This window comes from Malus domestica, chromosome 15, assembly GCF_042453785.1.
Source record: "Malus domestica chromosome 15, GDT2T_hap1".
In the NCBI taxonomy this organism is placed as follows: domain Eukaryota; kingdom Viridiplantae; phylum Streptophyta; class Magnoliopsida; order Rosales; family Rosaceae; genus Malus; species Malus domestica.
Window position 1 is genome coordinate 11382822 of NC_091675.1, and position 24093 is coordinate 11406914.

The following is a 24093-nucleotide window of genomic DNA, read 5'->3' on the forward strand; positions in this document are numbered from 1 at the left end:
TTAAAATTGTTTTTTATTATTTACATTTTTTTAATCCATATAACAAAATTTAATTAGATATATGAAACCTAGTTATGTGCTACATCAGAACAAAACAAAAATTTTGACGGAATTGCATCGGAATGACTGTTGATTTACGACATTCATTTTCAGATACTACATTAATCAATTTTCAATTTCAAAAACGATCTTGATTGAATGAGTCAATTTTAATGACCATTTTTAATAAAACCCCTACTTTAGAAGAAAAATATAACAAAACATCCGAGCAAGAAAGTATCATCTGAAGGACACCAAAAACAGCCCAAAAATTGCTGTTAACTCAACCCTGGAATGCAGGAATGATCTTCCATCCCTTCGAATTATATGCAAGCATGCATCAAATATAACAAAACTTCTCATCAAAAAGCAATTAAGAGTACCTTTATCCATTTCAGTCTAACATCCTGTAAGTTTAAAGGGACGGATTTATATGTTTAGTAATCAGAACCTAATTAATGATATTCCCTGCAAAAGCTCAAACAAAAATTCTGAGGCATTGAAGGGTGAACTATAACACGTTCAAGGCTAATGCGCCACCTCGTTGCAGATCTCCACGCCGAAGAGCCTGAAACGTTTCTTTTGATCAGCAAGGATTCCTTCAGCTTCATTAATATTTTGGCTTACAGATTTTAGTTTACATTTATCATATTGGTAATTATTAGCATCATTCTCAACCAAGCAGTTAATGTTGTCGTCTTCGCTTTCAGCACCATCCCAGTTAACTTTAACCATGTAAAAAGTTTGTGGCTCCTCGTTACCATTGTCCCCCAATTGCTTGTAATGGCACTGAAAGAATGTAAGAATGTCTTTGGCCTTCAAATGGTGCGTCTTTACGAACCGACTCCAACCCCTGGTGAACACAAAACTCCTGCTGCTCTTCCAATAACAGTACCGGAAAGTCCACGACCTCATCATCTTATCGTAAAACACCAGCTGGCTGGAGCCACTCTCAACCTTCTGACTTATGGATTCCGATATGCTGGGAAAGCACCGTTTAGCATTGGTAACCGGTATCACAAGTCTATTCAGCTTACTCACATCACTTGGCGTCAGCTCTTTTTGGAAAAGAAGTCGATTCAACATCTTTGCATTTCCATTGCTATGCACCCTAACCAAGCTGTCAAATTGAATACCACTCCTCAAACTCTTGCTTGCAGCACAACTCTTTCGATATTCTAAGAACTCAGCCTGGTAGGAACCATCCTTGATCATTCTCAACACAGCTTCTTTGGAGTACTGATTTTGAAAGTGTGGCTCTTCAAAGGTGACTTTGGTCCATGGAAAGTTGCGATGGCACTCCCAACCGCGAAGCTTGATTGCAGCGCTATCATAAGCCATAGCTGCTTCATTCTCAGAACTGAACGTGCCAAGCCAAACCCTTTCGTGATTGGCATATATCTGGGCACCCCAATGCCCATTTGGCTGCTCAACAACGCCTTTGAACCTCTTCGATACATGCCTACTAGCACCATCTGATGAGTCATTCGCAGCAAGGTTTGGATCACAAACTTCTTCAACGTCGCGTTTCACCCCGACATTTGAGATCGTTCTTGACATGCCCTCTTCCATAACGCTTCTGCAGTAATAGTAGGAAGTTAATACTGACGTGAAATCAAGAAGTTAAACACGTTATGGTAAACTAAATAACTCATCTGAAATCAACACAATAAGGGGCTAGTTGTAAGTACACAAGCAATTGAATTCTTGTATGAACTTTGCTCTCTGATGCACGAAAACCAAAACTATGGAGATGTTTATAGCTGGAGAACAAAAGCATATTGCAATTAGGGCTGGGACCTAACTGATTAGCCTTCTATTGGGATTAGTGTTACACTACACTGTTTTAAACCATTCAGGGTTATGATCAATGTACCCCATTCTCTTCTTAGTTTCTCAACTGTCCTCATCATAAAACCCGAAAACCTTTAGGGGGTAGTGACATGCACTTCATTAAGAGAAAAAGGAAATAACTCGTCCACGGAAAATTGAACAATCCTGTTTGGTTTATGTACAACTAAAGAGGAGAAACACAATAATTAAACACATTGATACGTTAATTGTTCAAACAAATAAAAGAAAGGCTTCGTGGAATCGGTCTATTAATTTCAAACACAAAGACTCAAGGAAAAGGACCGTCAATAACATGTCAACTTTGTAATTTAAAATACAAACACACAAAACTTTAATTTTTTATAAACTGCTCCAGGAAAATCCCACAAATTCCATAATCGAAACAAGTTATAAGAAGGTCAAAACTAGGCAACTTAATCAAGGGAACACACTGGCATCTTTTAAGTTATTTAATTTTAGGCCAAGAAGAACTCAAGCCATTCAATTATCACCAAACAATACAAATTCATGTAGGAGTAATTGTTCCAAAACATAATTGTAATATGAAACCTTGATACTCGGAAAGCATCCTTCAAATGTAGCCAATCAAGAAACCAAAAGAAAGAATAAAAAGGTCGTACCCAATGCACAAGGCTCCCGCTTTACGCAGGGTCTGGGAGAGGTGAATGTCGGCTAGCCTTACCCCCATTTATGGAGAGGCTGCTCCCAAGTCTCGAACCCGAGACCAACTGAAACAAAATTTTAGACCAATTTTGTAAACCATATGATGTGGTGGTTGATGGTTGGAGTTCTTTTTCTCTAGCATTGAATCAACTGTGTAGAGTACTGAGAAGAGACTAAGCAAATCTTTTTTATTATTGAAAAAAATTAAAGCCATTCTCTTTTTCATCTTTCTTGAGTTGCAACAAGAAGATCATGTATTGAATGAGCATCTCAACCAGATTTTCAGACCTTGTGAGCTTCATATTAAATACCTAACGTTTGAATATATATAAACAGTACCCTGGAACTTAAATTATGTAAACTAGTTTTGAGTTAAAGAATTATACAATGGTAAAAAAGATATAGGTTGTTGTTGTTCCTGCATAACAAGTCCAGGAAAAAAAGAGAGAATCTCATCAATTTATGAAATCTTCTTCAATGACTCAAAAGTTCAGTATCAAGTCAATTTCTCATGTCCTCATAAAAAGTTAAAAATTACCCGAGCAGTTCTTCAAACTAAACACACAAATCCCCCTTACACAAACAAAAGTAAATTTAAAAAGCCAGGCAGAAAAAGGATTTACAGTAGAAAAACTTAAGAGACCAGCATTAAAAGAAGCCATAAAAATAGAATAAATAGCAAATAAATTAAAAAAAAAAAGCTCATGAAGTTTGTAATCTTTAAGTAGATAACAACTGTTACCTAGATGAATAACCTGCTGCAAATAAACGGAAGCAGCAAATCTGTTGCTCCTGAATTCAATACAAGAATTAGTTCCTATCGGAGAAGCAAAATAAAAACCAACAACACATATAGAAGAATATCAAAAACTCTATTTGGGCCTAGATAAAGCTAAAACCCTAGCTATTCATCCATTCATTCACCTTGAAACGAAGCAAAAAAATCTTCCCAAAAATGGGCAGTAAATCAGAATCCAGGAAAATCTGGCAATTGAAAGAATTTGTGACATGTAAAAGGAAATTCGTCCCATCGTTGAAAAGGTAATTAATGATAAAAGAAAAGTTGAGATATGGAGAGATGAGGGAACTATGAATTTCTGTCCATATTTGGCACCGCGCTGTGACCCAGAAGGGTTTATGTTTCCTCTTTCGGCCTCCAGCTTCCACAACAAAATCCGGGTTTGAGTTTAAACCGGAAAATGTGCATATCATCATCAATGCACCCAAAAAAAAAAAAAAAAAATCCAATCAGCAAATTGGAATCTTTATGAATATGAAAGAAATTAATTATTGTCTTGGTTTTGAAGAAAAGAATACCTTTTGGAAAGGGATCCAGTGAAAGGGATCATCTCCGGATCCCTTTCTTCTAATCCATCAAGTCTAAGGATCCGGACTATTGAAATTTGATCAAACGGCTATAAACAAGGACCTACTTTAAAACTTATAATAACTTTAACTGTTTGATCAAATTTAAATGATCTGAATCTTCAAACTTAATGAATTAGGAGGAAGAGATCCGAAGAGAATCCCTTTCCTACTTTTTGATGGTGTAGCAGACATGGGTAATTGACTGAACACTCTGCTCCCTCATCTGCATTTAAGTTCAAATATTTTTGTACAGTAATTTATATGAATTTCGCCTTAATACTTTACATGAGTTCAGTGTAGAAAATCACTTGTATCAAAAAATAAAATTAAAAACCTTGTGATGGTGTGGATATGATGCTGAGAGAGAAGAATAAACATAAAAATAAATAATTTTAGTAGACGAGGAAGGGTTTGGATTTCCAGAATATATGAGGCATGAAGATGAAATAAACAAAGGTGTCCGTTAAAATGTGAACAGTTGGACGGATTAATTAGTACCTTGATTAGCAAAGGACCATCAAAAAAGCTAATTTCAAACTCCATAGACATTTATGATAAATACTACAGTAATACTGAATTGTGATATAATAATTCGCGTGTACTTTTGTTTTTCATACACGTTTTCTAAAACTTAAACATACAATATATTTATTATACACGTATATAGTCACGTCTAATACCCGTTATCTTCAAATATTTCGCATAATTTTATTAAACATAAAATTCACGTTTTTTAACAAAGAAACAAAATTAATTCACACCAAAAAAAAATTAACTAATAAATTAAATGAATACATACTAAAATTTAAAAAAAATGACCGAATTTTCTAAAATAAATTTTTAACAAAGTGCCGAATAATACAAGTATGTATGTATTTTTCACGTACTAAATTCGTTCTGTATTTTACTATAGTAAATCTTGAAAGAGGAAAACAAAGAAGCTAGGGCTAGAAGATTAGATCTGTGATACTGATAAATGGTGATGAAACCTGAGACTCAGTTATTTATCAGTGGAACTTGAGAGAATGGATGCACACTAGTCTATACATACTGGATATCATCTTCCAAACGAGAAGAAGGGGCATGGTCGGAGGGTCTGCCTGGGAAAATGAAAATGCAATAATAATTGATTGAAAAAATAGATATAAGGGGAATAAATAAATAAATTCAATTCTTATCTTCTTGAAAGAATGAAAGAAAGAGTACACCTGGAAAGTGGAAGCTGACACGGTAGTAGGTAGAAGAACTGAGAGAGAGATCGAGAGGAGGAACACAGAAAGACATAATGAAAGGGAGGGCAGCGCAGGCGGTGGGCGGTGGGCGGTGGGCGGTGGGCGGCGTGCGGCTGACAGAAAGAGAAGTGAGCACACATCACGCAAAGGTATGGCTTTATACAATTGCCCGAGTGTGCTCACTCTCTTCTGTCACCACCACTCGCTACTAGTCCAGTGATCTACTACTCTCCCTCATCCATTCACCTTCTCTCTCTCTGCCTCTGTCTCTCTCTCTATCTCTCTGTCTCTCTCTGCTACTTGGTCTTTATATTAGTATATTACACTACTTACAGCAGCTTTTTTTTCAATCTTCTATTTATTGCCGACAACTCCATTATCTATATATCTTCTTCCTCGACTAAAATAGATATGAAGATCTACTAACACACCATACTCCCCACTCTACTCTAGCTAAAGTTCATTTTGTATAGAAGGGACTCGTGACTCAACTCGTCAAGAGCATGTACCATCGAATATGAGGTCATGAATTCAAGTGTTTTCTCTCTTGCTATCATTTTTATTAGAATTAAAAAGTAAAAATGTTTACCTTATGTAACTTAGGCGCGTCTCTTTATATTGAACCAAAATAAAAAATTGGGTATCAGTAAGGATTACTATGTGTTTACTAATTCTCTGAGAATCAAAACACAAACGAACCTATAATATTAGAAACTCACCAACTGATTTAGTGAAATTGGACTCTTGATTAGTTGTTATGCGCTGAGGGTGGGGTCAGTAGACTTCCAACCTCCCTGGTCTTTGTGCTTTCTCGCGATAGCCTTCCTTGCCCTTCGTAAGTTCGTATGAGTCGGGTAGTAGTGATTGAGATTTTGTGGCTTGTTTTGTGGTCTGGTGCTTGGATTAGTCTAGTTGACTTGTCTTCTAAATTTTTGCTACTCTTGTAATACGACTTGGTGCTTCTGCCTTGTTGTTCTGATGTGCCTCTTTTTGGCTTTTAATCAAACAACTTTTACTAAAACAATAGCTGTTTTGAGTGAGATTTACTTAATCTAATTGGCTTCAATTTTCGCCCTTACCTTTTCGTTTTGCAATCGTGATATATATATACACACACACATACACACACACAGAGGATCTTTATAAAAAGGGATTCTAAAAAAAGTTTTGCAATCGTGATATATATATATAGACACACACACAGGATCTTTATACAAAGGGATTCTAATTTTTTGAAAAAAATGAGGATTAGGTATGGGGCCAACTCTACATCGAATTTTAATAATCTAAACGGTCTATTTTATAAGTCTCGATTCATATATCATCTTTGTAAAAATTCAATTCAATCCGAAATCATTTGCCTATTTTATTATCAAGATCAAATTTCATTGTTTCTTGTATAACAAAGTATTCGTTCATTTCTTTGAACCTAATTAGATGTGTTAAATATTTTCGATTTGGCTAATACTTTGCAAGGATGATCAATGAGGTACAATTTAAAAAATAGATGGTTCATATCGTTAAAATTTGGAATGATATGGACCCTACAACTAATTCCTATTTTTATAAATTTAAAAAAATAAGAATCTCTCCTATTAAAAGCTTCTTAAATATATCCTCATTGACCTTCTTCACATTTCTATCCATAACCGGTTCTGAACATTTTCTAATATTAGTATGAGAAACAATATTAGACTAAGACCTAGTTGATAACTTCCTTAACATTTATAATGAAAATAGGTAGTATATAACTGTTTGCAAAGAAGTTGTCATAAGTTCTAAGCAAAATTTACAAGTTTTTGCATACAAACGAGTGTCTTTGTCTTCCCTAATATCTCTTTTGGGTGCTATACATACTAGGTCTGCGTTTGGTATGAAGTAGTGACGGAACCACTTAAGGACCAAAATGGGCACGATTCCGTCCTGAATTTTTTTTCAAATTGGTTCACATATATGTACCTAAATGGAGAGCACAAATTGGTAACTTGACCTTCCAATGATTACCACCATCCTCCAACAAATGCTTGTCATGATGATGTCCCAAATGGAACTCTCAGTTTAGCTAAGAAATCTGGAGCAATCAAATCAGACAAAGACTAGCCACTTCCACAATTTTGTTCTAATATCTTGGACATAAATCTTCCCTCGTATTTTCTTCTATTCTCCTTTCATCTATTATTTTTAGATCCATGAAACCAAAATTAAAATAGAAATAAATCGTTTCAATGAGCAAAAACAAAATCAGAACTTTTTTCTCTCGTTTCTAACGCAACACACACACACACACAACAAAAAAGGACAATAATTTTCTTTGCCTATCTTTGTGTTTTCTATATGCCTTCGATTCTTTCATATGATGTTAACTGCATGGTGCCTCTCCTATAATGAATTTCTAGTTTCGATTATCAAAGAGATTGGCCAAAATGCCACATTCAACAACACCGATATTATCTTCAACTTGTTTGACCGGTGTGGGTTTATCACAAATTACCACCTGCACAGTTTGACGGGTGTGGGGTTTATCACAAAAGGCTTGGTGTCAATTTACTATTGCACAGTTTAATGGGCGTGAGGTTTATCACAAAAGGCTTGGTGTTAGTCGGAGTGGGGATTGGGAAATTTAAATTCTTCTTTTCTTAGAGAGATGTCACTGCGGGATATTTCAACATGTTCCTTTATGTAGGATCCAATTACTGGTCAAAGGTGGGAGATCCATACATTGACAACCACATGGAGCCAAGGGGACCTACCCATCACATGGCTACCTGGGGCCGTTCCTTGGCTCTAATACCAAGTCAAACTATCATAGACACTGGCCCAAGACGCACTTCAACAACACCAATATTGTCACAAACTTGTTAATTATCACTTGTACAGTTTGACAAGTGTGAGTTTTATCACAAAAGTTCTCGTTGTTAGTTGAAGTGTGATTATGATATCTAAACTCTTATTTTATCAAAGAGACGGCTGATGTGCGATATTTCAACGTAATATAATCCATCAAAATTCATATGTAGTGTGAGATATCAAGTTTCTACTTATAAATCTTTCTGAACCATGGGCCCTTTAGTCTAAAGGCCCATATTATCAAAGTCCATTGAAGTCGATCCACGAGCACTACGGCTTAACACCCAGCTCGGCCCCACGCGGCCCATTCACTCATACGCGCGTTCGGATCTTACGCAGCAGTCCTCGCCGACTCACAGCAGCTGAACAGAATCATAAGATCAGAGCTTTCTCCCTTCTCATTTCGAATCAATGGCCACGGAAGCTTACGCCGCACGAAACCCAGCAGAGGTTCACACGGACGTCCTCTCCAATGCCAGACAAGCTTGCTACAAGGTCCTACTTCTCTCTCAATCTCTCTCCTCCATTGTTTTTCTCCTGAAATGTAGATGTCAAGGATTGAAATTTGGGGTTTAACCTGCAATTTGACGTGTTCGGAAAGGCTCGGGACGCTTTCTATGCGTGTGTGGAGAAAGAATCGGACAAGAAGCAGACCGAAATCGCGTCGAAGGGCCTGCTGTACCCAGCAGAATGCAAAGCTTCGAGGGAGGAGTTTGTCAAACACTGCCGTACTTCTTGGGTAAAATCTGAAATCCCCAATTCTCAAATTCCAATTTTTGTTTCACATTTTGGGTTTCTTGGAGCACAAAGTTTTAATTTTTATTTATTGGGTTTTTGTTCTTTGTTTAATTTTAATGTTTTGGGGTTTTTAGGTGAAGCATTTTGATGCGCTATACTGCAAGAACAAGAGTCTGAAGAGGCTTTTGGATGATAAAGATTCGAGGAAAGGTCCGTTGTCACTTCCACAGCCTTACACTTTCAAGCCTACCACCACTAGTTAAAACTTTTCATGTCAACTTTTGGTTTAATGGGATCAGGTTAATGTGTTGCTGTTACTCTTATTGGCTATGAGAATTTGTTTGTTGTACAGCAGTAGTAATGAAGAATTAATTGCCTAAAGCTTACTCCTTGTAGTTAAAGAGTCAGTTAAAGAAAATGAGTATCGGTTTCTGACTCAATTTTAATGGATGCATGCTGATGTTTAATGATTATTGATTACTAAATACATTTACGAAGATTTGTACTTACGTTTTCTAACAATACTGCTATGATACAATGCTTTAGTTTTGAGTCTTTTGACTCGTTACTCGTATGCAATAACGTTACTAAGAATACTAGGGTGAAAGTGGGATTACTTATTACATGAAAACTTAGGTACAAGGATAGTTGAAGTGAATGGAAACTTTATCCATTTTGGCAGGAGTATAAAGCTTGAATTGGCCCCTGAACAATGAAGGAGTCGTCCAGGTCAGTTCCTGGGTTCATGTTCAATTCATTATTCAGTGGGTAGCAGAAATCTGTAAGGTTTAAAGTTTGCACTGCAGAGGCAGTACCACATTAGGAAGCTGTCATTCTTTTGGTGTCGATTCATGTTTAAATAAGAAACAATGGAGAATATGGTGTATATATCCGACAAGATGTGTTTCTGGCAAAATTTGATGTAATAATTTGAAAGCTCACGTAGTTGGAATACTTCTTTGTGGCTCATATGTTTGATGAACTTGACACACCTAGGACATCTAGGCAACTGGTAGAATGAAAGAAGTGCAGTGTTGTCAATGCTAGTATTCTGATTCCAAGGTAGCCATGTAAGAGCATATGCATTCTTCTGACATTAATTTCTCCTTTCCGTGCGTTTAGGGATACAGTTTGTTGATGCACAAAATCAGCGAAGACTTTGGTACAACAGAAAGTGTCAGGTTTTGTGACCTTCGCTTGGTTGCTTCGGTCACTAGTGAGGATAAGTACGTAAATGAATAGAGACAGAGAAGCAAACACAGGATGTACGTGGTTCACCCAGATTGGCTACGTCCACGGAGTAGAGGAGTTCTTATTAGTAGTGAAGGGCTTACACAAGTACAAAGGATCAAGCTCTCAATTTAGTGAGTTCTTGTGAATGATTTAACACAAATGGCATTAGGCAATATTGTGGGGGAATGACCCCTATTTATAGAAAAACTTGTAGCTTTGTCACATTGACATGTGTCATGTTATGATTGGTTCTTGATGTCGACACGTGCTGCGCTCTGATTGGCTTCTAATCTTGACACGTGTCGAGTAGTGATTGGCCTCCTGGTCGGAGGGGAACTCTTCTGGGTCCTTGACAGTATAGCGTTGGCCGGTGCTCGGTAGTTTCGGGATTGGTCAAGTATGGTACAAACAGTGCTCCCCTAAGTTCCCGAGTGAGGGAAACTCCTCGGTTGGGGACTTGCAAGATCCAATCCCTTGAGTAATCACGAAACTTCTAAGTACCGAAGTGTGGTCTGATCTTCATCTGCCCTTCTCTGGAAGTACCTTTCCTCCATCCGGGAATGGTGTATTTAGCTGATGTTGACGCACAAGGTAATGTATCAATTTCACTTGAAGTTTAGTTGTAGTTTCGGGCTTAGTCAAGTGTGATACAAACCCTATAGTAGGAGTCCCCCAAGTCGCCGAGCTAGGAGATCTGCCGAAAGAGGTGACAGACAAGGTAAGCAGTCAAACTTCCAAGTAAGCAACCCAGGATCAGAGGTTTGACTTCGGCTTCCGGTTGATTGTTCTCCTTCTCCTTGTCTCTCATTCAACTGCCAGGATAAGGAGAAGCAAATGGATAAGAGATGATATGAGATACTTTTGCTTTTGAAGAAGTAACTTTCCACAGGCTTATTCTTGAACTGTGCTGGAGGGTTTTCTGGTGCCCTTCAGAGTATAAGGCCGACTCAAAAATTTGAGGGTCAAAACAAGTCCATCAAATCTAGAGTACGTTCGACCTTGATGATATGGGATACTTTTGCTGTTGACGGAATAATGAATGTGGTATGGAAAGGTCGTGCTGTAGTGATCTGTTTCAGCTCACCGTTGAACCTTCTGCTTCAATCTTTTGCATGGCAGAAGTGGTGTGCAACCTTTGCATTTAAATGGTCCTTCAGAACATTCCTTCATAGTGACTCATCCACGCTTGGCAGCTTCAGTGTAAAAAGCCAATATCTGATCAACTGTCATGAGGTATTTGCCGGTGGAATTCGTGACCTTGACAGCAGTTGAGGATGAGTACTCGAGAGCAATGTTAAGTAAGCAACCAGGCAAAGGCTCCAGGCAGTCAGTTCCAAATTGGAGGTTTGATTTCAGGTTCCGACGGACTGCTCTCTTTCTCCTTGTCCTGCAGGTGTGGACAAGGACAAAGACAAAGATAGGGAGAAAGCATGATATGGGATACTCTTGCTTTCGACCCTGATGATATGAGATACTCTTGTTCTTGGTGTGGCTTATTTGCTGAGGTATTATCGGGGGGAAATAAAGCTGAGTATTTCGAGAGGTTATGTTGAGGGTGCCTTTTCGAATGCGAGAAAGGGTTGAGCATTTTTGCAGGTTTGCCTGTCCGTTGAGGAGGGAGGTCAATGTATATAGGGATTTCCCAATAACAAGTAGTAATGATATTCCTTTACCCTTCTTGGTCACAGCAATGTAGTGGGAGCTGCCAGCTTCACGTGTTTTAATTTTGTCAGAGCACTTTGAAAAAGTGGTATGTGGTATCTGGAAAGCTGATGTTACGTGTGAAGATTACAGACAAGCTTTATCTAAGGAAATCTGGCTCTCGAAGTTCTGAGAGTTGTGCCTCTTCGGTTTTCGAACAAGCAATCCCGTCGAGGATCTGACTCTCGAGATTCGGAAAGCGGTGCTACTCCGGTTTTTGAGAAAGTAATTATGTTGGGAGTCTTTTCTCGAATGTGAGTAAAGGTTGGACGTTCTTGCCAACCTGTCTTGCCGCAAAACACGGAGGTCGACACACATAGGGACTTTCCAGTTGTCAAGCAGTGGTGCTGTTCCTTTACCCTTATGGGTAATAGTAGGGTAGCTGGAACTTCGAAATTCTCATGCCTAAACTTTGTCAGAGATCTTTGACAAAGTTATATGTGGTACCCGAGGAGTTGATGGTGCATATGGAGAGCGGTGATTGAACAGTAAGATTCACGTGCTTTTTACTTCACCAGAAATCTTCGACAGATTGCCCGTAATTTCCGCAAAGCTGATTGTGCATGTGACAGGTGCTGACGAGGCTGAAAAAGCAGGTGCTTCTTCGATTTCTGAGATCGGCCCTCGTGGTCTCTGAGCAGCCCAGCTTTTGAGAAAGCAAACGCCTCTTCGATTTCTGAGATCGGCCCTCGTGGTCTCTGAGCAGCCCAGCTTTTGAGAAAGCAAACGCCTCTTCGATTTCTGAAGCTCCGTCGAGTGCAGATTTTTATAGAGGCTGGCATTAAGTTCCACAGCACACCTGAATCTCTACCAGTAGAAGCTCATTTCTTGCACTTCTAAGATCTTGATTTGTCTGACCTCTTCCTTCTTCAACACATTTGAAAATGTCTGGACCCTCCGACCGTCGTTTTGACCTGAACCTTGGAGAAGAGACAGCCACGCCTTCTCCAGACAACATATGGCGCCCATCCTTCATATCCCCTACTGGTCCTCTTACCGTTGGGGATTCTGTGATGAAGAATGATATGACCGCTGCAGTGGTGGCCAGGAACCTTCTCACTCCCAAAGATAACAGACTACTTTCCAAACGGTCTGATGAGTTGGCTGTTAAGGACTCTCTGGCTCTTAGTGTTCAGTGTGCAGGTTCTGTGTCTAATATGGCCCAACGCCTATTTGCTAGAACCCGCCAAGTTGAATCATTGGTTGCTGAAGTGATGAGTCTCAAACAGGAGATTAGAGGGCTCAAGCATGAGAATAAGCAGTTGCACCGGCTCGCCCATGACTATGCTACAAACATGAAGAGGAAGCTTGACCAGATGAAGGAATCTGATGGTAAGGTTTTACTTGATCATCAGCGGTTTATGGGTTTGTTCCAAAGGCATTTATTGCCTTCGTCCTCTGGGGCTGTACCTGGTAATGAAGCTTCAAATGATGAACCTCCAATGCCTCCTCCTTCTGGGGTTTTGTCAAGTACTGAGGCTCCGGATAACCACCCTCCGGTGCTTTCTCTTTCTGGGGCTCTACCGACTGCTGAGACTTCCCCTAAGCAACCTTTGTGAAGGCTCCCTTTTGTTTGTTTATTTTGACTCATGTATATGTACATATTTGTGGCTTATCGAAAATATTAATAAATAAGCTTTGCTTCATTTCAATATATTGTGTTAAATACACCAAAGCCTTCTTCATAAAGTTCTTTGAATTTTTGCTTTTGTTGAAACCTGTATTGTTGAAGCTTTGTGAGTGAAGCATGTAGTTTGAGGTAGTGTTCCCTTAATTTCCCGAGTGAGGAAAACTTCTCGGTTGGAGACTTGAAAAATCCAAGTCACTGAGTGGTTGTGAGACTGCCGAGTATTAAGGTGCAGTAGCATATGGTGGGAGTCCCCCAAGTCTTCAGGCGAAGAGAGTTGCCGAATGAGGTGTCTCGCTTGTTACTAATTTGTCAAAGTAACGAATCCTTGTTTCGATGTCACACATTCGCATATGCCTTGTCTAAAAATATTTCCAACTTTTGTGTGTTTGATGCTGCATGCTATTGACTAGACAAGATCAAGTGCAATTAGTAGCTTTTCTCTCTTTTTCATCTTTTTCTTTGGTGGAATTGCTTTTCGTTTCCACTAATCAGCCTGAGTGGATGCAAGATAACACCATTCTCTATAGCTCAGATCGCAAAGTCGTCTTCATGAAAGTTGTTCCTTATCTTGTGAACTACAACATCTCCAAATTTGAGATCCATCGGAGTAGTACAACTCCAGAAATTCAGGTATGATGAGTAACTGTTCATCAATTTTCTGTTAACCCGTCAGACTTGTTGTGAGCTTCTAAACTCCATTTTTTCTTGTTCATCTCAACATACTTTCTTCATCGAAGTTGTTCCTTAACTTGTGAACTACAACATATCCAAATTTGAGATCCCTCGGAGCAGTATAACTCCAGAAATCCAGGTATGATGAGTGACTGTTTATCATTTGTCTGTCAACCCGTCAGATTTGTTGTGAGCTTTGAAACTCTATTTTCTCTTGCTCAGATCAGCATGCTTTCTTCATTGAAGTTGTTCCTCAGCTTGTGAACTACAACATATCCAAATTTGAGATCCCTCGGAGCTGTATAACTCAAGAAATTTAGGTATGATGAATGACTGGTTATTATTTTTCTGTCAACCCGTCAGATTTGTTGTGAGCTTCGAAACTCCATTTTCTATTGTTCAGATCAGCATGCTTTCTTCATTGAAGTTGTGCCTCATCGTCTCTTTCATAACATATCAAAAATTCAGAATGAACTAATGGTTAAATATTTCCAGATCTTCGAAACATCATAGCAGCTTCGAAATCTGCAAGAATCCGACTGTCATGTTTGGAGCTTCAACACTTTAATTTCCGTCGCTCAAACAGAAATGGTTCCTTCTTGAAAGTTGTTCATATGCTCAAAAACTATAGGGTGTCCAAAATTCAGCTCCATTGGAGAAGAGCAGAGGTTGCAGAAATTTGATAGATGAAAGGAGGCGGAAGAGGGAGAGAGAGAAAAAGTCTCTTGGGTTGGATTTCTATTTTGGGGCAGATTCCAAGTTTTGTAGCACCTTCATTATTGATGAATTGCTTGTACTTTTGTCCATTATGAAACTTGGGACTTTGGCTTGTTGTTGGATCTATTATAATATGTTTAGGAACATATATAAGTGAATAAATAAGAAGGAAAATTTTGGGCCCTTGTGGGTGTAAAACAAAAAATGTTTATGTTTACCCAAGTGTTTTTGTACAAGTTCAAGGGCATCTTGGGTTTTGTGAACAAAATTTGTTTATTTGGAGCAAGGTTTTGTGTTGAAGCTTTGTAGGTGAAGCTTTGGAGGTGAAGCTTTGATGGTGAAGCTTTGTAGATGAAGCTTTCTGGGTGAAGCTATGTAGGTGAAGCTTTCTAGGTGAAGCTTTTTTAGGTGAAGCTTTTCGGGTGAAGTTTTTTGGGTGAAGCTTTGTGGGTGAAGCTTTTTAGGTGAAGCTTTGTGGGTGAAGCTTTTTTAGGTGAAGCTGTTTGGGTGAAGCTTTTTGGAGGTGAAGTTTTTTTTTTTTTTTTTTTTGGGTGAAGCTTTTTTAGGTGAAGCTTTTTGGGTGAAACTTTTTGGATGAAGCTTTTTGGGTGAAGTTTTGGAGGTGAAGCTTTTTGGGTGAAGCTTTGTGGGTGAAGCTTTTTAGGTGAAGCTTTGTGGGTGAAGTTTTTTTAGGTGAAGCTGTTTGGGTGAAGCTTTTTGGAGGTGAAGTTTTTTTTTTTTTTTGGGTGAAGCTTTTTTAGGTGAAGCTTTTTGGGTGAAACTTTTTGGATGAAGCTTTTTGGGTGAAGTTTTGGAGGTGAAGCTTTTCGGGTGAAGCTGTTTTTTTTTTTTTTTTTTTTTTTTTTTTTTTTTTTTTTTTTTTTTTTTTGCGCCTGACACGGTTTTGATCATGCATGTAGTGATAGAATTTGTTTCTTCTTATTGTAGATGTCAGAGCCTGGAAGTTCTAGTGATGAGGGCTCTTCTAGCTTTAGCTCTAAGTCTGAGTCTGCAATGTCGGAGTCTTCAGGGTCTTTGTTAGAGTCCTGTACTAGAGAAACATTGGATGATCTTCCCAACCGTCAAACTTTAGCTATTGCTAGTTCTTCCTCCATGGCGTTGGGTGAGGGGGTTTCTCCTGATATGTCTTTGCCTCGGCGGAGGCATGGTTATAAGCCTGCGCCATCACCTCAGAGTAAGTCTTCCAAGTATTGGCATTGATCATGTATTTAAAGAAACAATCACGTAAGCCTGCCGTGAAGGCTTTGAGGGCAGTCTTGTCGTCTGCCTCGGCACACCGGGAGTATTCATGGCTGAAGCGGCCAGCATACATACGTAATGACTCGTCTGGCCTCTGGCGGATAGTGTACAGGTCATCTGCAGAGTGCAAGCGATCGGTTTGGAAAATGTGTTGGGAAACAAATAGTTTCCTCAATTCCTCAAATGAGTCTACCGTCTCAGGTGTAAGACGACAATACCAATTTAGAGCTCCGCCAGAGAGGGTGGAGGGGAAGAGAAGACATCGCTCTTCGTCGGTGTGCATCCGGTATGCCATGGTGGACTCAAAGAGGTTAAGGTGCTCAATCGGGTCCTCTTTTCCAGTATAAAGTTGCAAGCCAAGCTTCTGCTTTGTCTTTGCTTGAAGGGGGGTGTTGAGGATCCTCCTTGTAAGAGGGCCAGGCCTGGGTTGGTTCCAGTCAGGTATTTCAGCCTGACGTTCAGCCTTCAACTTGTTTACTTCCTCAAGAAGTTGTAGGACAAGGGGGTCCTGAGCGGAGTTATGTGCCACTGGAGCTTTCTTTCGTAAATCTCCATCTCCTCTTGGAATTAGGAAGGTTTGATCAAGGGCATGTGATTTTTCCCTGGACTCGCTGTACTGGCTTCCAGGGTATGTCTGTCGGAACACCTCTGAGTCCCCTGTACCCTCATGTCTCTCTAGGACTTGTTGCACCTTCCCCAAATTGGTGGCCGGCTCGGGCCGTGGCAGGGGACCGAGTCTCTCAGAAATCCTTGGGTCATTGATCTTTGAGCTTATATGGATGGAATTCTCTCGACGTTGCTTCAGGAAATCCCGACAATCGCGAAAGACGGCTTTCAATCCTTCTGCCCCTTCAGCAAAGAGGTGTCTCCCTCCGCTTCTCATGGTTCGGGTCGAAGCAACTGGGTTAAGAGAAGCCTCATGTTGATTATCAAATCGAGGGGTAATTTGTTCCCTATCAGGGATATCTATGTCGAATGCATGTGACCCTCCATGTTGGAGGGCACCCAGTTGATGGTTGACTTCCACGGGGGCAACAAGCTCGCGTGTCTGAGCTTGCCTAGCTTCGTGAAGTGTCTCGAAGAGCTTCTCATATTGCTCCTGGAGGACCTCATTCCTCATTGCTATCTTGTTGTTATGAGCTTAGCTTGAAGAAGAACTCGTTTTCCTTCCTTCTTTCGTTGTTTCGCACTATGTGCAAGGGGGGTGTCATTCTGTGTGCTGTGGCTTCCTTCGCTTCCCATGCTGGAGAGGGATGCCTGATCAAAAGAAAGTGTACGAATGATAGAAACCAGCTTGACACAGCTGAAGAGAGTAGGAATAAGTGTCGTTTCCCACAGACGGCGCCAAATGTTGATGCACAAAATCAGCGAAGACTTTGGTACAACAGAAAGTGTCAGGTTTTGTGACCTTCGCTTGGTTGCTTCGGTCACTAGTGAGGATAAGTACGTAAATGAATAGAGACAGAGAAGCAAACACAGGATGTACGTGGTTCACCCAGATTGGCTACGTCCACGGAGTAGAGGAGTTCTTATTAGTAGTGAAGGGCTTACACAAGTACAAAGGATCAAGCTCTCAATTTAGTGAGTTCTTGTGAATGATTTAACACAAATGGCATTAGGCAATATTGTGGGGGAATGACCCCTATTTATAGAAAAACTTGTAGCTTTGTCACATTGACATGTGTCATGTTATGATTGGTTCTTGATGTCGACACGTGCTGCGCTCTGATTGGCTTCTAATCTTGACACGTGTCGAGTAGTGATTGGCCTCCTGGTCGGAGGGGAACTCTTCTGGGTCCTTGACAGTATAGCGTTGGCCGGTGCTCGGTAGTTTCGGGATTGGTCAAGTATGGTACAAACACAGTTTATGCTTCGTTGCTGTATATGTTTTAGCATATTTGTAGGTATTGCGCATATTTTATGGACGCTTCTGTTGCAAACTTAGATTGCAGTTATCACCATCACTGTGTATGTGCCAATATCTTGGTGACACTTTTGGGCAACAGGTAGCATATGATGAAATGGTGAGAGTAAAACTGCGTCTGTGGATTTGTAGGGATTTGCTGAGCATGTAGAGATTTTGAGAGCTTAGTCCTTAATGAGTAACAGAGGATTTGTAGGGCCAAACTGTCAGTAAACTTGTTTGATACAAAAACTGCAATTTGTTTTCGGAAACTTGAAACAGGAAGACGTGGTTAGGAATGCATGAGAAAAACTTTGATACGTTCCTTCTGTTTATTTTACATACTGGAGTAGAAATATTTGGAATGGTTCCATGAAACTGCAGTTTGTGCTGCTAGTTAGTGACAGTTGAGTCGAAATATATGGAGGGAGTTCGTTGTTGTAGGTTGTCGGACTGTCCTTTTTAGCTCTGGAACCATACATTAGATTGTAAGTTCGAAGAGTCAGCTTGTAGCGGATCAAAACCCAATTTCATCTAAGTTTTTCTCGTATTTAAGTACGATGAGATGACGTCTCTATACTCTCCAGGGTTGAAATAGAAATACCTTCACTTTTGTTTCTCAAGTACGAAAGAAACTTTAATAAAGCCGTTTAACTGAGACGGTTCTCAAGAAAGTAGCTTAGCGTGAAGTCGGATATGACCAAAATACATGAAGTCCATACTTTTGTGTGATTGAGATGCCCTGCCAATATCCACAGCAAGTTTTTATGGTTCATGTTTTTGCCTCACTGTAAGTATCTATGCACTGCAATCGCATTTAAACCCGGATCATGACAGAAAGATTCAGGGGAACGAGTTTCTGAGTTTATTATATGTTAAACAAATGTATTTTGGAAAATGCATCAACAATTTTCAATGCCGTTATTATTAGGCTTTTCAGCCAAAATTGGCATAACTTTTCACTTTGGTCTTTGAGATTTACAATTAATAGAAATGGTCTCTGAGATTGTCCACCGTCAATCATTTTGTTATATACGTGAAAAATTGCTATTAAATTGAAGAAACTACCGGTTCAAGTGAATGGGTTGATTTAACAAAAACACCTCAATTTAGCGGAATTTTTTTACGGAATAACCGAAATGATTGAAATTGGATAATCTCAGGGACCACTTCTATCAACTTTAAATCTTAAGAACTAAAATGTGAGTTTATGCCAATCTTAAGATTCATTTTGGCTAAAGGGCCTTATTATTTTTGGCTCCGTAAACAATTTTTTAATTAGTTATAATATGAACTGTTTAATCCTCCTGAAATCATATTTTGCAATCTCTGACTAGATCGGTGGAGTTATGGCCAAAATTAGATTAATAATAATAAATTAAAATGATGAACCCTAAAAAATAATCTTGATTCAGAACTGGAGGGTCAATGCGTGAATCATGGGGTGGTGAAGAATTTACAAAAAGTAGTGGACTACATGTCTCTTAATATTCCCATGTGCATCATGCGTGTATGAAATTTATACAAAAGAAAAAAAAAGAATGCGAGGAAGAATATGTAAATTGAATTTGATATTTTGAGGAGATCTGGGAAGATCAAAGTTGGAAAGTTCTTGTTTACCAATATCAATCTCCTAATCAATCAGCCGGCTCGGCAAAATAAACAAAATAAGTGCAAAAGAAGAAAATGAGAAGGTGAAAATTACTGTGTATTTAGCACTACTCTAATCTCAAATTATGAGTTGTCAGTAGCAACTGGTTACATGCATGCTGCTTGGACTTGGACGAACGTTACGTAGGCCTTGCGTCAGCATGCCATTGACACGCTGGCAACTGGCAAGGTGTCTCAAATTTTATCCGACCATTACATTTGTTAGAACTTTAGAGGAGCTCCCTGTTTTTAACCATTGGATACAATTTGAACGGCCCGATGGACTTGCTCAGGAGAATCCTCACGCTTAGCTTAGGAGAGGATCTTGATCCGGAAATACGCCCTGGTTAATTACTCAAATAAGAGATTCTCTCCGGATCTCTTTCACCAAGGTTATCGAATCAAGTGATCCAGACCTTTGAAATTTCATTCAACGGCCCGCCTGTTTTGACCCCTTAAAAGCTATAATAATTTTTGGCAATTGGATGAAATTTGAAAGCCCAAATCACTTGATCTGATGGTCTTGGTGGAAGAGATCTGGAGAGGATCTCTTTTGAATTATTCACACGCCCTCAAGCTCAAATTATGCAATACCAATTTTCTTTTGTTCAAGATTAATTTAAGTGTTTATGTTTGTGGAGCCAAAAATAATCACAAGGCAACATGTGGATTTTTTGGTTAAAATGACAAAATTACCCTCGAGGCACATTGGGATTCCTACGCGCGAACAGTGGACAATTATCCCTCAATCAAGTAAAAAAAGCCCAAAAATAGGTAACAAATTCAAAGTTATTTCATCTATCATCATCCTATATTTTTCACAAGCTAATTATTTCATAACCTTCAAAACATTCCATATAAATTGAGTTAATTGGCCAATTAATGGATTTATTCCTAATTAATCCATTAATTACCAATAAAATCACCAATTTCACACAAAAATACCCCAAAGGGCCCGGCCACCTTTTCTCAAAAGGGGGACTGCCCATGCTCTATACATTGAACCCCATTTTCTCTAAAAAGCTAAATCCACACTCTTGCAAAACTCAAAAAAAACTCTCTAAACAATTTTCTCTCTAAATTTTAACTTTGGCATCGGAGGTTCTTTGGCCAAAACCCTCCTCATTCATCATGGGCGCGTGAGGCTCTTGGCCTTGACCCTAAGGTGTTAATTGTTTTGTAAGTGCAATTTCGTCTAAGATTAAGGAGGAAGAAATTTGCATCCACAATATTCATTTCTCCGCTTCTCTATATAGCTTGTGAATAACATCGACGGTCGTCAGAACTAAGTATCGAATTCATAAAAAGATACGACGTTCTCGTTATATGAATCAAACTTCATATCATTTTGAACCATGCGCAAACAAATTGTACTGAACCAAGATTAATTGATAAAGCCATATAGCATGTTATCTTGAACCTCACTTTTGTTTAGTTTTGTTTCATGTTGAATATAAGTTCCACATCGAAAAATTGAGATAAAAAAATACAATATTGTCATGGTGCTTTCTAACCTAACGATAATTAAGAAATAATCAATACAATAAAAAACAACTTAGTCTTTTTTAATTTTGATTTAACTAACATAGGATAATAGAATAAAGAAGGTAAGTAAAGGGTAATAATAATATGTGCGTTTTGTCAACAAAGAATACCACCCCAAACGCAACTTTTTCTAATCATCTATGATAACATGATTACGAATCAATTTGGGATTCGGACCGTGAAGTAATTATATGTGCTGTGGTTCGTTAAGTTTGTTTTCTTTGTTTGTTAAGTTTCTTAAGCACCAAGCACTATATAGTTAATACTAAAAAAAACTTCGGTATTACAACCTAGTTATACTTATATGGTTGGTCAGACCACTCTTACAAAGAAATGAATCTTTTTGTATTTAAGCACGGTCTAATATGTTTAAATACAATTTTTCAATGCACATAATTTCATGTCTTGAATGAATATCCGACTAATCACTTAATTAAACTGTTCTACTGAGTGTTCAAATCATAAAGAATGATTGGACTCCCATGATAACTTGTCATCTGCATGCGTTAGCCGACCTTTCCACAAAATTCATAAAACAATTGAAGCCCCCTTATTTATCTTACGTTTCAACTTAAAAATCATCCACAGAAAAAGGACAAAAATTATTGACTCAAGAGAAGAAAAATTCATCCACAGAAAAAGAAGTGTAAAATATGAGTCTAAGTTGTGTAACAATCATCATCGCAACGATTGAAGATGATCAAAACTATTTGACCCATAGATTTTATGTATAGAATGAGTATTCAAATTTGAAGGGGGATTAGAAAGATGGGAAAAACAACAAAAGGTAGCTACCACTTAAACCTAAATCCAAGAGACTAATTTTTATTTTTTATTTTTTAAAGGACTAGCTGGTGGCTTCACCATAACAGTTCACTATTTCGGGGGTCGAAAAGACTCACAGAGGCATTTCAGCCTCTCATTGGCCATTGTGCAATTCACCAGCGTTAGGAATCGAACCCTTAACATGCCGTATGTTAATACGGACCTAGAATTTATCCCCAACCACTGAGCCACCCTGTAATAGTTAAGAGACTAATTGAACCTTCCAAGTTCCAGCAACCGAAAACAAAATTAGAGTTCATTAGTGGGTAGGTTGCATTCACAATCTTTTTATGCCAAATTGTAAATTTTTTGGTAAACAAATTACAGTTAAGCTTGTCTTAAACTTAATTTGCTAAAGAAAATACCTCATAAAGAGCAAACCCTAATTGTGGTCATTTTGTCTCATAATTCTTCAAGACGACCGATATACTAAATTAACTCTCTCGTTAATATTTATTTTTGTAGGAGGCATCGTACGAATTACTGGTATACACCTCTTGCCAAGTTTTTCTCTAAATTGTCGTACACACTCATATCAGACACAAAAGTGTTTAGGGTTACCAAAGTGAAGTGGGTATACATCAATCAATCATCCCAGTTCATGTATTTCTTAATATATATTTAGTCTTTATCTCGTTAAATGGAAGAAAAATATAAAGACATTTAGAGAGCATCTCTAAAGATGTCAAATATAATATGTCAAAATTTTATTTGATGGTTGATATGACAAATTGAATACAAGTGTTAAATTCTCTTATTTTTCAATGGATGTGTCAAATATTTATTTTATTATTTTATTGGGCCAAAAATTACATTAACTATTAAAAAATAATCAAAATTAATTGTAGTTTTTATTCTATTGATTGTTAATGGGATCTATGTATTAAAAAATTTAATTAAATATATTTGACTCATTCTTTGTTTGCTGTAAAAAAAAAAAAAGCAGTTAGAAAGTAATGAGTCAAATAACTTACATGCCACGTTATATATAGATAGATATCTATCGAAGAACATCTAAATATCCTTTAATCTTATTTAGCATATTTAACGTATTTTTTAAATATAGTCTTAGTTGACCTATAACCTAATCCACGTTGCAATACTCTTTTATTGTCTTTACTCCAAAGGCCCCACACACAAAACTAAACTAAATGATCCTTTAACAATAAAAAACAAAACCCTAAAAAGAAAAAGTAATCAAAGCTTAGCCTAGCAGCCGCCTACTCCTTTTAGATAAATACAACTCTCTAATAATTCTCTCATCATTATTAAACCCTAATAATTCCTTCTTCTCTTCTTTTTTGTATTTTTTTTTTCTGTCCAGAAACCCCAATCATGTCATAAACAACATATCATTATGTTTTTTTTGTATTTTTTTCTACTATGAAGTATCTTATATTTCGAGACGGTTGATCATTATGCCTTTATGTATAGATCAAATAATTAAAATTTGCAAAATGCTAGACCCACCCCGTTGTCTTATTTTCCCACCCACGTTATATTTACACCCACTATAAAAAGTTAAAAAATTAAAATGTTATTTCCCCACCACTATTATTACTAAAATAACCCTTAATATATATATATATATATAATTATATAATTATAAACTCGTCTCTTAAAAAAAATATAAACAAATAATATTATTCTCTTCTAAAAGCCACCAAAAAAAAAAAACCGGAGTCTTCCAATATTTAGCCTAATGTACATGTTTGGTCGTGTTTGAAAATGGAGGAGTTTACTCAAGTAAACCATTTCTCAACCTATAACCCCTGGGGTTATGCTAGGTGATTGATGGAAACAGCTTCAAATGGGAAAAAGTTTTATATCATATAATAATTTTTTCCAAATACCTGATACAAATTAAAGAAAACATCTTGAAGCTTAATAGTTTCGGGAGATTGTGAAGGAATCTCCATAGGTCCCATGAACACGCTGATGGCATAGGATAGGAGCGTTATGACTCAGATCAGTGTCTAAATAATAAGGATTAAATAGAATGATGAGTTAGGGTTTAAGAAAGACAAATAGTCTAAAGAAAAACAGTAATGCAAAAGAGGGTAACTAAAGTCCTTATTAGTCATTTTACAAATGGACAAATTTGTAATTAAAAAAGTCATTAAAAAGTGGGTGGGAAGATAAGACATTGGGGTGGGAATAACAGCTCTCATATAGAATATCTGGAAACATACTAGAAATTCACAAAACATAGGAGG

General features: G+C 38.0%; 3 protein-coding genes across 9 annotated transcripts; 2 read left to right on the top strand and 1 right to left on the bottom strand.

The window, feature by feature from the left end:
• Positions 1 to 401: 401 nt before the first annotated feature.
• Positions 402 to 5482, bottom strand: LOC103431384 (AP2/ERF and B3 domain-containing transcription factor At1g50680-like). Of its 2 annotated transcripts, XM_029095250.2 has the most exons (3): positions 3481 to 5482; positions 3299 to 3348; positions 402 to 1618 (listed from the first exon to the last, which is right to left on the bottom strand). In XM_029095250.2, the coding sequence occupies exons 1-3, from the start codon at positions 3769 to 3771 to the stop codon at positions 568 to 570; spliced, it is 1392 nt and encodes a 463-aa protein (XP_028951083.2). In that variant the 5' UTR covers positions 3772 to 5482; the 3' UTR covers positions 402 to 567. The 2 variants fall into 2 exon arrangements, with proteins under 2 accessions (XP_028951083.2, XP_070670549.1); XM_070814448.1 differs by lacking the exons at positions 3299 to 3348; positions 3481 to 5482 and adding an exon at positions 2514 to 3256.
• A 2827-nt stretch (positions 5483 to 8309) lies between these two features.
• On the top strand, positions 8310 to 10181 carry LOC103431385 (cytochrome c oxidase subunit 6B-like protein new16). 5 transcript variants are annotated; one of them, XM_070814452.1, is made up of 5 exons: positions 8336 to 8498; positions 8605 to 8742; positions 8876 to 8951; positions 9424 to 9470; positions 9864 to 10181. In XM_070814452.1, exons 1-4 carry the CDS (start codon positions 8415 to 8417, stop codon positions 9429 to 9431), a joined length of 306 nt encoding a protein of 101 aa, XP_070670553.1. In that variant the 5' UTR covers positions 8336 to 8414; the 3' UTR covers positions 9432 to 9470; positions 9864 to 10181. The 5 variants fall into 5 exon arrangements, with proteins under 5 accessions (XP_008367759.1, XP_008367757.1, XP_017186697.3 ...); XM_008369537.4 differs by lacking the exon at positions 9864 to 10181 and having other exon boundaries at positions 8310 to 8498; positions 9424 to 9695; XM_017331208.3 differs by lacking the exon at positions 9864 to 10181 and having other exon boundaries at positions 8320 to 8498; positions 9378 to 9695.
• A 184-nt stretch (positions 10182 to 10365) lies between these two features.
• Positions 10366 to 14877, top strand: LOC139192388 (uncharacterized). Of its 2 annotated transcripts, XM_070814450.1 has the most exons (4): positions 10366 to 13935; positions 14043 to 14116; positions 14200 to 14297; positions 14473 to 14877. In XM_070814450.1, the coding sequence occupies exon 1, from the start codon at positions 12560 to 12562 to the stop codon at positions 13232 to 13234; it is 675 nt and encodes a 224-aa protein (XP_070670551.1). In that variant the 5' UTR covers positions 10366 to 12559; the 3' UTR covers positions 13235 to 13935; positions 14043 to 14116; positions 14200 to 14297; positions 14473 to 14877. The 2 variants fall into 2 exon arrangements, with proteins under 2 accessions (XP_070670551.1, XP_070670550.1); XM_070814449.1 differs by having other exon boundaries at positions 10366 to 14116.
• Positions 14878 to 24093: the final 9216 nt, after the last annotated feature.

Bases quoted from the DNA above. Each gene is read 5' to 3' on its own strand.
- LOC139192388 (XM_070814449.1), top strand. From the start codon at position 12,560: ATGTCTGGACCCTCCGACCGTCGTTTTGACCTGAACCTTGGAGAAGAG.
- LOC103431384 (XM_029095250.2), bottom strand. From the start codon at position 3,771: ATGATGATATGCACATTTTCCGGTTTAAACTCAAACCCGGATTTTGTT. The intron at 3,349-3,480 runs GTGAATGAATGG...TATTGAATTCAG, and splicing joins TTTTTTTGCTTCGTTTCAAG to GAGCAACAGATTTGCTGCTT. The intron at 1,619-3,298 runs GTAACAGTTGTT...CTATTACTGCAG, and splicing joins GCAGCAGGTTATTCATCTAG to AAGCGTTATGGAAGAGGGCA.
- LOC103431385 (XM_017331208.3), top strand. From the start codon at position 8,415: ATGGCCACGGAAGCTTACGCCGCACGAAACCCAGCAGAGGTTCACACG. The intron at 8,499-8,604 runs GTCCTACTTCTC...GTGTTCGGAAAG, and splicing joins CCAGACAAGCTTGCTACAAG to GCTCGGGACGCTTTCTATGC. The intron at 8,743-8,875 runs GTAAAATCTGAA...TGGGGTTTTTAG, and splicing joins AACACTGCCGTACTTCTTGG to GTGAAGCATTTTGATGCGCT.